This window comes from Schistocerca serialis, chromosome 1, assembly GCF_023864345.2.
Source record: "Schistocerca serialis cubense isolate TAMUIC-IGC-003099 chromosome 1, iqSchSeri2.2, whole genome shotgun sequence".
Lineage (NCBI taxonomy): Eukaryota > Metazoa > Arthropoda > Insecta > Orthoptera > Acrididae > Schistocerca > Schistocerca serialis.
This window is the reverse complement of record NC_064638.1, coordinates 365,195,650-365,207,966: the sequence shown is the minus strand read 5'-3', so window position 1 is coordinate 365,207,966 and position 12,317 is coordinate 365,195,650. Positions and strand designations below refer to the sequence as shown.

The window sequence follows — 12,317 nt, the reverse complement described above, 5'->3', positions numbered from 1 at the left end:
CTTTTACCCCACTGTAGTTAATATTAGACAGCCTATGCATTCTTTGTCAATTGGAACCTCCCACAGGTAAATATGACTATCACATTTAGGATTCAGAGGATTTCTTGAGTCACTTGAAGGTGGTTAGACTACAATCACCAGATCTTCTGGTTAGCTTTGGTACTGTGTACGTATTTACAAAAGTGCCTCCACATGATTTTTAGAACTTAATAGAGGCAAGTCTGAGGAAGACATTGTGGCATTTCTTTAATTAAAGTATTCCTTATTTAATATCCAGTAGTTTGAATACCTGGATGATATCACCATGATGTCTCTCATGGTGTCCACCTATTGTATGGAGGGTTTTGGGGAGAAAGCACTACAATCAGCACCTCTCATATCTTCCTCCTTTGGCAGTATGCTGATGATACACTGTGGTCTGATGGAGCATAAACAGTACCTATGTTTCTCCAGCTACTAAACCCACTCCACTTGAGTGTTCAGTTCACAGTGGAAGTGGAAAAGGATGGCTACTAACCATTTCTAGATGTTACAGTTAGAATAAAGGCCAATGGAATCCTGAGACATAATATCTACCACAAACCTACTCACATCTAGTTATATCTGCAGGCTAAACATTGTCATGACCCTGAACAATTCAGCACTGTCTTACATTCCCTGATACATAGAGGTGATATGCAACATCTAAGAACAACGTTAAAACATATTGGTTATTCTGAAAAAAGAGGTATGTAGCACTCTTCAGTCAAAGTGAGTTCACTCTAGGGATGTAAATCAAGATGTAAAGGCACTGCCTGAAATGGCATTTTCTTCTTATTTTGGAGGTGTGTCTTCAAGAATCAAAAGGATTCACAAACATACTCTTATGAGATCAAGTGTATTTTATATCCACTGCCAAAATTGAGGAATCTGTTATCTATGGTCAGAGACAATTTTGAACTTGAAAATTTGGCATATATGAGATTCTATCCCAGTATGAGAAGTCTTACACTGGGGCAGATGTATTGCACTGTGTACTGCTGGCACTGTGACCTAGTGTGCACTGCATTAATAGTTCTGTTCGATGGCGCCCAGCTAATTTTGTTCATCTCTCTTGAAGATGCCACTTTGGCTTTATTGTATTAAGACAATGGTAAGGCTTTGAATGTTTTATACAGATCTGAAGATAGTCACTATGAACTGAAATTGGTAGTCTAATGACAATTTCCTGTGTTCATCAACTTTAATTAAAGAAAGAAATACTGTACTTCCTAAATGACTGTCTTCATTTGTGACTATTTTGCAGCTTATAAAGCACTTTTTGTGACATGTAATAGTTTCTGATTATAGTCACCATTGTGAAAAAGACAATAGAAGTTGATGTTACCTGCATATTCAAATTGGTTTGTGCATGTTTACTGAAAGGAGATATTAATATTTTCCACAAAGACAAGATTGCTACAGAGTATCATTATTTTTAGAAATACTGTTGTCATTACATCACCCATTAAATGTAAGAAAAGATAATTACCATGTATAAGCCTATTCTTATGGAAACATCAGTCGAATGGCGGATCAGGTCAATAAAAGTTCTTCTTGTCAACCAATAAACTTGTGTTAAATGGTGTGGCTTACGCCTGTAAAGGAGTAAAAGATTCCAAGTTAGGATACAAGTGAAAAGTGAGTATTCTGCAGTTTTTAACAATCTGTTCATACTTACAGTGACATGTAGTTGCCAAACTCATGGTCTTGCTGGAAAACAATATTGTGCTATTAATGCATCTCTCATGTTGCTATTGTTTATTTAAACAATAGTTCTCTAAAAATAAAGACCCTTAAATATAATTAGGCCTAGTATTCTTCTAATAAATTATTTTTATGAGTATTCACTTAGAAATACACTTTGTAAATGGCAAGTGATATAAAACAAACCTCATGATAAAATTTAAGACCACCATTTGTGTATGAGACAGTTTTGTTTTCAAATAATTCTTGATTCGGTAACAAATATTTCTGGTTTTGATAGCTAGAAGCTATTTGATCTGCTATATACTTGCTGTAGGGAGATTTTTCAAATTCATCACAAATCCATTCTATTTTTCTTGAACATTCAGCTTCTTTGCCAGGAACTATTGCCAACTGAGAGACGTAAAATTCTGCCTTGTTAAATGTAGTTGGACACACGAGACCTAAACTGTAAACAGGAAATAATTAACATCAGACCTTACATCATATACTATCTGAAGTGTATGAATCTTTTAAACTTAATAACAATTATAAGCACTCTCATAAAAGTTATCACTGTAATGGCCACATGCATCAATGGAAAAAAGGAAAAGAAACAACCAAATCAGAGAAGGTGAGGTACTGGCAGAATTAAAGCTGTTAGAAGAGGTCATGAGTTGTGCTTGGGTAGCTCATATGGTAGAGCACTTGCCTGCAAAAGACAAAAATCCTGAGTTCGAGTCTTGGCCTGTTACACAGTTTTAATCTGCCAGAAGTTTCAGCCTAAACATATTTCATAATTAAAGATCACTTAGAAGACTCACAGTAGGAGTTAATAATGAAAGGGGATGACTACAACATCCTGTCACACTACAATACATGGTCACAGTGTAATGCTGTCACAAGTAAATGTGCTACCAAGATCTGTAGTGAATGATAGTAATGTCATTCTGAGCACAATATCTTACTCACTGGGGTATGAGAGTGGAGGGAGCGGGAAGGGGGCATGGAGACCCCCGGAGTCACTTGTGTGTGCTGTGGGGCTGTGCAAGCATTGTTTTATATGTATTATGAGTTATCTGATGCAAATTGTGTATGATCAGAGGAACATTTTGCAAAAGAGACAAACTGAATGAAACAGTACAGTTGTTAAGACATTGACCTCATATTCAAGAGGATGTTGTTTACTATTTAGGTTTCCCATGGTTCTCCTAAATCATTTCAGGCAAATGCCAATGTGGTTTCTTCAGCAAGGTCACAACTGACCACCTGTCCTACCCAAATAAAACCTACTTACATATTTTATGTGTAATGTAATGTAAGCAGCTCAATGATAAATTTGAAATCTTCTGATACCAGTGGGTATTGATAGTTTTGTTTATGAAAAATAAATTCATATAAGCACACAATTATAAAAGTTAATTATTTCATTCTTAAATATTTATGTATGTTCTATGTATTTTAACCATGTTGTATTACTTTACATAAAATTATATAAATTCATATTTGTTAATTTTGATGAATATGTATCAGCAATTTTCTCTGACAAAGATGTTAACTCCTTGTTTCAAATAGAATCTTTGTTCCTCTTTGTTGTGGTGGACTTGGTGGGGATGGGTTGTAAAAGGAAGTTGAGTCATTTGGGACACTACAGAAAGCAGATGTATTGGTTGTGTTTGTATAAATTGTGTCAGCACAATATGTGAAATGTTGCACAATACAAATGCTTCAAAGTTCACATACTTTATTTCATTTGGTATACTGAGAATTACCCAACTTCCACAATATTTTCACCAATTAAGTTTCTCCTTACTAAAAGATGACCAGCAGGTTTTATCATGCCTCTAAAGAAGATGATGAAGCCATCATCAAGATAAACAGGTAAGTAAAATTTCACCTTTTCATGTGTGGATGTGTTCTTCTACGCACCTCACTTTAAATTAATGACTATTGTTTGGTCTGAAGAAAAATTATTGAACACACAGCACTGAAGAGGCATGTCCCAGTGTCTACATTAGAGCTATTTATTTTTATTGTATTACAATTACAAGTCTTATATCATTGTGAGATTAAATAAAAGTCACCTTTTAAAATGCTTTGCTGCCTCTCCGACATCACCATGGAAAGCAACACGGCCACCAGCCAGCAAAAGGACTTCATTAAATAAATCAAAGAGCCCAGATGCAGGCTGGTGTATTGTACAAATGACAGCTTTGCCCATCTCAGCAAACTGCCGCAGTTTTTCCACCACAACTCCAGCACTATAGCTGTCCAACCCTGTTGTTGGCTCATCACAGAACAGAAGGAGTGGGTCTGTCAGCAGCTGCAAATAATTTTTTCTCATATTGTATAATAAAGCTAACCTGTACATCTAGCACAGTAACTGACAATGAAAACTAAGATTTACTCTTATTATAAAAGGAAGCTTTTGAAGAAAAAGCAATATTTTCGGACTATAGGAAACAATAAACATTGTTAACAAGCCTGCATCACACAATGTATATTAGCTGTTTTTCTTCAATATGAGTTAGTACTGTCACATAATTGATAAGTATATAGTAGTAGATTAAAGCTGCTGAATTGTGGTATTACAAGAGTGGTTGAATATCTGAAAGTAGTATATTTTCTGTTGATTGGGTGGACCTTGATTTTTAGCCAGCTTATGTGTAAATAAAAGTGGCAAATGCTTTTGATAAATCAGACAACAATATATTCTTAATTACATATTGCTATAAATACATGAATTCATCTGTGTGACAATGTATTTTTTTAATTGTTCCAGATAATATGAGGGTCCTCCCTCATAATTGTATCTACATAACATATGCGGATGAACAAATAAGCATTTTCTATAGCCATTTAAGTTCTTTTTCTCCATAAATGGGTTGAAGCAGATGGAAATTGCTGTTATACAATATGCACTTTTGTATAATATGAGAAAAATTGAGGAAAGATAACGTATTTTAATTTTCTTAGTAGAAAGGTTGCCCGCATAACTTTTTTTTTTTTTTTTTTTTTTTTTTTTTTTTTTTTTTTTTTTTTTTTTCACTAGGTAGTATAAGTATGTAGAAAATTTCTGGCAGGCTTTAAATAATTTAGGAGTAAAGGAGACCACTCGCTGAATAGCAGAAGTGTTGAGTCATTGATAGGCACATGCAAAAGAGAAAGAAAACTACCTGGCTCTGGGAATAATTCCTTTGTCTAGCTAGAAAACAAGCACAAACACACACACACACACACACACACACACACACACACACACACACACACCGATACATTTATGCCTGCACATCATGATGATAATGTTTGGTTTGTGGGATGCTCAACCGTGTGGTCATCAGTGCCCATACAAAGTCCCAATTTTTATACAGTCTAATTTTTTTTTCACAATCCAATCTACTCACTCTCATGAATGATGATGATGAAGATAATGATGATGAAATGATGAGGAAAACACGAACACCCAGTCCCCAGGCAGAGAAAATCCCCAACCCGGTCAGGAATTGAACCCGGGACCCCTTGATCCAGAGGCAACAATGCTAGCCACTACACCACTTGCTGCAGATCCCCTACTTCATGCTGGCTGGACACTCAAACAAGTTGCTAGAAGGACCAAGTATAGCCTCTTTGCTCATTTAAAAAAATAATATAAACAATCACTGCACATGTGAATCAACACTAAACTCACAATGGTTGCTTACTGCTATAGCGCACAATACTGTTACAAGGGAAACTCACCATCATACTCACCTCAGATTTAGTGGTAAGAGGGCCCAGTGGACAGTTCATTGGAAATTAAATATAGATCAAGGTTGAAAACAAGAAAAAGATGCACTGAACAGTGAAAAAGAAAAACAAAATCGAAACAGTCAATCATCCAACATAACAAGTGCAACACTGAGCTCAGAAAATGAGCAACAGCATTGTGGTTAAGTGGTCACAGTGTTGGATTAACAAGCAGGCAAGCCATGTTCAAATTCCCAAGTGCCTTTGTTCTATTATTATTATTTTGCTGTTCGCTGTATTCAAATTTGTGTCTGTGTAGTGGTGTAAAGTCCATTTGCAACAGTAGGCAAGCCATGTTCAAATTCCCAAGTGCCTTTGTTTTATTATTATTATTTCACTGTTCGCTGTATTCAAATTTGTGTCTATGTAGTGGTGTAAAGTCCATTTGCAACAGCGAGGTGTAAGGAAGGGACCTATAATGAAAATTGATCCTGCGCAAGTACTCTAGTAGCAGCTGAAAGGAAGTGGCTTTCTAATGGGAACAGCCAAGCTTTTGTGACAAAGTCAACCGAATCCTCCATCGGAAAAAGCCTGGTGTGTCATACACGGAATTAGTGACGGTATACGTGTCATATGATAGGACCTAATTTGTATGGTTGGTGAGTGAGTGAGATATGCCTCCTTGTCCTATTTAGGTGTTCATATGAATATGATCACTCCCAAAGAAATGATGAAAACATAATAATTTGTCACATAAGCTGCAACAAATGAATGCAACAGTTTCACAATGAAACTCTTTCTCTGTATTCTGTCAAAACGTATTTTTTAATGGTTTTGAAATTGTGTTTCATTTTGGTAACATTTTTAACAGTTTTGAATTTGCATTCCATTTTGGAAGTTCTGACTCTTGAATTCCTTTGTTGAAACACAGTTCATGTCCATTTATTTGTTGTTTTCATTTCTGTGAGACGTCTAGGTGCTATCTCACCTGCTCTCACTACTCATCACATTTATTTGCATTGGTAATGTATTCTTACCACATAACTTATATTCTGTAACCAGTGTATAATATGACAACTGTCAAGGCTACAGACGGTTCAAAGAGTTGTGCGGAAAAAAAAAAAAAAAAAAAAAAAAAAAAAAAAAAAAAAAAAAAAAAAAAAAAAAAAAAAATGGCATGAGAGGATTTAGAACCTGTTTCACCCACTTTGCAGTCCATCATCATGACCACTTAACCCTGATACCATGGCTCTTACATTCCACTCAATACTGCACTTGCTAAGTTTGGACCATTCACTGTTTGTATTTTGCGTCCCTTTCTTTTTTTCCAACTTCTTCCTGTTTTCATGCTTGATCTTAGTTCAGTTTTTGACAGGCTATCTGCTGGGCCATATTACCACTAAATCTGAGGGGGGTGCAATGGGAATGAACCCTTGTTAGCTAAAGTTGGCAATAAGTGTAAACATTCAGGGGTAGCATGAAGTCATCTGATATTTACCAGTCAGAGAGGAGTCAAGTTAAAGCATTTTTAATTATGCTCCTGATTAAAACCTATGTCAAAAATCTTATATGAAAATCAAAACCATGCAACAGTTCTATAGTTTTCGAATTCTGAGGATTCTGATATGCTCTGCAAGTGATCTGCTTTCCTTAAGAAGCATTTTCCAATGAACAATTCTGGAGTGTCACTGGGCAATTAGGCTGTAGGTCACATCTATGGATATTCTCAAGCTGCAAGTACAAAACAAATTTTGATGAAGTATTGTCAGCTCCTATAATCACCACAGAATTTGGGAATACTACTGTACCATTAAAACAATTCATCTCACTTTGACAGTATCTCAGTTAACCTACTAAAACACTGATCTGTCAAAATATGTAAACTACTGAGCAATATCCATAACTCAGCAGTGTACCAAGGTATATTCCCACAGGGAATAAAATGTGCCACAACAAAATCTAAAATGTGAGCCTTTACAGACTGATTTCTTTTCTTACAATACTGGTATATCAACAGAAATCAAAAATTTGTCACACGCTGTAAAATACTTTGAACACTTCAGCATTTTAAATAAAAGGCAAATTGGCTTCCAGAATAAAATCATCTAAATAGGCAATACTACTGTCAGAAAATGTCCAATAGTACAGCAGCATGGGCTCATTAGGTAACCTGCTGAAATGCTGTATCACCAACAGGAAGCAGAAAGTAATTCTGGAAGCTGTGGATTGCAAATAGGGAATATCTGTTGCACCTTATCATACAGTCCAACAGTAATCTGTCTTAGGTTCATGTTGTTTTTGATCTATGCTAAAAATCTGCCTGCAGCTAGGAATAGTGATGAGTTCAAATCTACTGTTTTCAAACAACACCGACATTGTAATGGAAAATTTGGAAACCACTGTCACCAACAAAATTGATCAACAGAATTTAACTGTCTTTCAGTTAACTTCATTTCTGCAAAAACAAATTTTACATGGCTTTTAAGAAACAAACAGTAACACTGGTAGCTTATTTTGCGTGTGTTCTTCTAGGGGAAATCTTCTATTCTCAAAAAAATCTTCCAAGAACCAATCTGTCACAAAATTTTTAGCCAACTGAAATACTTGTTACTACGTCCCAATACATTTTTTCTCTTATTTGCATCATTGTGAACAATTCAACTCTCTTTGAAAGCAACTCAGCAGTCTACATGCATGAAACTAGAGATATGAATGATATATACTGCCAATCAAAAACTCTATCACTGGCACAGAAAGGTACTAAATGTAAGGTATTTTGTTCCTGCAGTTATCTTTGGTGTAAGTAGTCAAGTGGCAGCTGAGTTAGATAATGGAGTAGTTTTGAAGTACACAAATAGCCTGAGTGCTGAACAAATAAACAGAAAAGTATGTGTGTATGTTAATGATGTTCTGTTCACAGTTAGTTGGTGCACTGCTGCAGAGACTAGTAGGCATATCAAATGGCAAATATAAAAACAGAATCTGTATAATAAGTGAAGTAAGCAAAAGAATGTGTGTTGTGTGGTTGTATCCATTCTGTGGTAAATAACAATTTGTAGTACAACTTTCAGTTATGTGGTGTAATCCTCCCCTCTTAGACAACATACTGAGTGACTCAGTAAACTAACTGTTTAGTATTTATTACCTTGCAATGATACCTTAAAATTTTTGATGAATGACTGGACAATCTTCGGTGAAGAGGTGTGTGGAGAGAATAATTCGAGAGAACAAAATCAAAATTAAAAAGTGATGATGACAGAGCTGGTGCAACATGCCAGTTACAGGTGGAATGATACCCATTGTTGAGTGGAGGAGCAGCATAGTGGACCACAGAGATAGATCACAGTGTTTCTAATAAACTATGAGGGGAATCAAAAAGTTTCCTTTGACAGTGTTGCTGCAGTGTGTATGCAACACAGCGTGACTCCAGTGTGAGTATATAAGCACTGTCATGGAGGCAAGGGTTCATATTGGCATTTGTGTCTTTCCAATGTCCATGTAATAAATGTGGAAACATGAACTATGGCAACATTATTACCATATGTGTCAAAACAGGAACAATGTGCTGTTATTCCTTTCTTGGCTGCTGAAGGACAAACACCAACAGACATCCGGTAGAGAATGAAGAATGTGTATGGGGCGGCATGTCACTGAAAAAACACTATTTTGAAACATTGCAACAAGGAGTGCTTCTGTTCCACGATAACACATTTCCCCATATCACAAATGTTGTAACGCAGAACTCACGTGAACTCAAGTGGGAGACACTTGAGCCCTATAATCCTCATCTCCCCCCATATGATTATCACATTCATGGTCTCTTTAAAAAAAGCCTTGAAGGATCAACAACTCCAGTCAGATGAGGATATGCAGCAGGCAGTTATGGACTTCTTCACACAGTAGAACATGGTGTTTTGCGGCCACCTTCATCCTGGGATGATTGCCTCGGTGTTCATGGTGGTTTTGCTTGTTTGGTATATCAATTCTGAGTGCCTCAGTACTCATGGCAGTTTTGCCTGTTTGGCATACCAATTCTGGACTGTACATCATTCAAACAGAAACTTTTCCGTTGCCCCTCGTATGACATGGGTAAGTGAATATATTCTCAAGATTGAAATGACAGAAGTAACTACAAGAACACCAGGGAGCACTCTTCAGCAGTGCAGAGGATGCAGTGCCACACAACAGCACTACAGCAACAGTTTCAAAATAGTTAGAAGTTTTCAAAATAGCAAGAAGTAAGTCTGGATGTCAAAAATCAAAATTTTGCCAAGCAGTGCTACAGTAGAATATTTGATTAGTACAGTTATATTTTTGGAGTGTGGAATATCATGTGATGATTCAGTGTGAACTGTGTTAGAATCGTACCTTATGTATTTACAAATTGTTAAGCATGAACTATTATAAACCCAGTATGGGTCAAACAGATGAGAAGTACAATGAAATCATTTGGGAGAAAAACATAGAACATGGTGAAAGGTGTAGAACTGCATTAGAGAACCTAAATTTGCTGAAGAAATTCATGGAAGAATGGAAGAGGCAATAGTTAAAAGGAACAAGATAAAGAAAGAAGAACAATGCCCAAAGGAGGTAGCACGACAAGTACAATGGATGGCATTTGGGAGGGAATAGGATGAACAAGAAGGACAGTTGAGTAAACCAGGAGAAGAATATCACAAAAAAACAATAAAAGAACTTGAAGGAGTTTCATTGCCATTGTCTAGTAAGCCAGGGGAATATATAGTGAGTTATGAGGAATTAGAAACTGACAATAAAGAAAGTTCTGCCAAGCTGCACAGAGCGCTACAAACACAAAACTAAACTGAAAAAGTTGCATATACATGTGAAGAAATATGACTGAGTATAGATTTAGGTCAGGAAGAAGGTTTGAAAGAAAAGAGCATCACACAAGCAGGGGACAGCAGTGTAATCGAAATGGAGACAGAATGAAGGCTTTGCTAGAACTAAATTTATGGTGTGGATTTCATATTTGGAGTGGACTTGGTGACAGGGCAACAAATAGAGGTTAATTTTGAGAAAACACTGTGAAGATTAGGAAGGGTGGAACAAAGCAAATGCTTACATCAAAAGAGGAGAAGACTAAAGTGGATACAGAAGTGTTTACAAGGATATATTGCACTGCCATAGAAGGAGACCCTTGGAAGTGGGAACATATAGCTCATGTAAAATACAGCAATTTGAGATCACATCTGAAAGAGGAAAAGCATATAGTTGAAGAGGAATAAGGAGAAAAAAAGAAGAAGAATGCACAATTGAAGAAGAGGAGATTATCAGAAAAATCACAGAAAATTATAGCAAAATAGAATAAAACAGACCAAAACACTAGAAAAAGAAAGTGAACAGAGGAAGTTTTGGTAAAGAAAGAAGAAGAAAAAGAAGATGAGATTGGGAGCCTGAACAAGACACAAAATTTACAACCATTTGTAAAATATCACATATCTTCCATGGAAGAAGAAGCAGAACATATTTTTATGGCATGAAAAATAATGGCAGGAAGAAGAGTAAAGGCAGACTGCAAGCCTCATTATACTGTAGTTACAGCCACACACAGTGGTACAAGTGTTCATGTTATTTTGCTAGCAATTGCTTAGGTGCAGTTGCTTTACTTCAAGTTTTCAACACACTGCATGCTGATGGCAGAAATAAGTCCAGGCATTAACTTTGTGCAGGCATGAGTTAGGACTGGCCATTTCCAGCAAGAGTGAGAGCAAGGTCATCAACACTGCACATGTGTGAGACAACTTAGATAGTCCCCACACATCTGTCACACATCACACGTATAGTGATGTAACGCATGTTGCTACTGTGATTCAAACTTTGCTTAAAAGACGCTGGGAAATATTGTATGATTGAAGGTCGAGGCAGTCGGAAGCGGCTGCAGACCATAAACACGCCTCGCGCGACCCGCAGGCCAAGTTGCTGTGCTCTATGCAGCATACACAGCCTACGCTATGTATGTAAATTATCATCCACCCTCTTTTAGGCAAAGTTTGAATCACAATAGCAACATGCGTTACATCACTATACACGTCTTTTCCAGAGCGTTCGAATGATGGTAAAAAAAGTATAGCATCCCATTTAAAAAACATGTACTTACATCATTAGCCCGGTCAATATAAACGTTGTGATTATCGTGCATGTACCAATGTATGTGCCCTATAGCCCACTATGATTCGCCAAAAACCGCATGCCGATACGCGCAATCGCACCTGGAATACAGGGGGTGTTACGTCTTACGCGCCCTGTGTGTGTGTGTGTGTGTGTGTGTGTGTGTGTGTGTGTGTGGTCTATTTTTGACATAGGCCTTTGTGGTCAAAAGTTCTTTTCGTAAGTCTTTTTGTTGGCCTAGCTGCGACTCAGCATCTCCGCTATATGGTGGGTAACAACTACCATTTTCATAATATTGTTACATTCCATCCTGGATTTTCCACTGTTTGATTTTACTGTGTGTACTCATATTTTTACATTTCTACAGCTGCATATCCATTAAAGCATCCATTAAAGCTGAACCTGTAACTAACCACCACTTGTACAGTAGCCTCTTCATCAATACAATACCCAAGTTTAGTGGCACTTGCAAGTTTTAGTGATGTCTGCAGTATTGTTATTTCCACCATTCTCCTACGTATCATAACCTACACAAATTTTGATACAATCAATGAAAAGTAAAAGAACTGACATGAACAGTATGTTTAGTCTGTAGGTAAAATATGTGGACCAAGAAGTTTTAAGTGAATTTATCTGGCACAGGCATTTTCACTCATATATAAAGGAAATGTTAGAAGTCAGCTTATAAATGTAAATAAATTTGTGAAATGCAATGGTCCTGCATTTATCTGATTTAATGACAACTATTTCACTAGCAT

General features: G+C 36.6%; 1 protein-coding gene across 1 annotated transcript in view; it reads right to left on the bottom strand.

The window, feature by feature from the left end:
- The window catches only part of LOC126470416 (protein scarlet-like), a 323,404-nt gene that overhangs the window by 17,316 nt on the left and 293,771 nt on the right, over positions 1-12,317 (bottom strand). Inside the window, exons 8-11 of the mRNA XM_050098273.1 lie at positions 3,789-4,027; positions 1,912-2,173; positions 1,700-1,731; positions 1,511-1,616 (exon numbers count right to left, since the gene is read on the bottom strand). Coding sequence (XP_049954230.1) covers positions 1,511-1,616; positions 1,700-1,731; positions 1,912-2,173; positions 3,789-4,027 — 639 coding nt within the window. The remainder of the gene's footprint in view (positions 1-1,510; positions 1,617-1,699; positions 1,732-1,911; positions 2,174-3,788; positions 4,028-12,317) is intronic.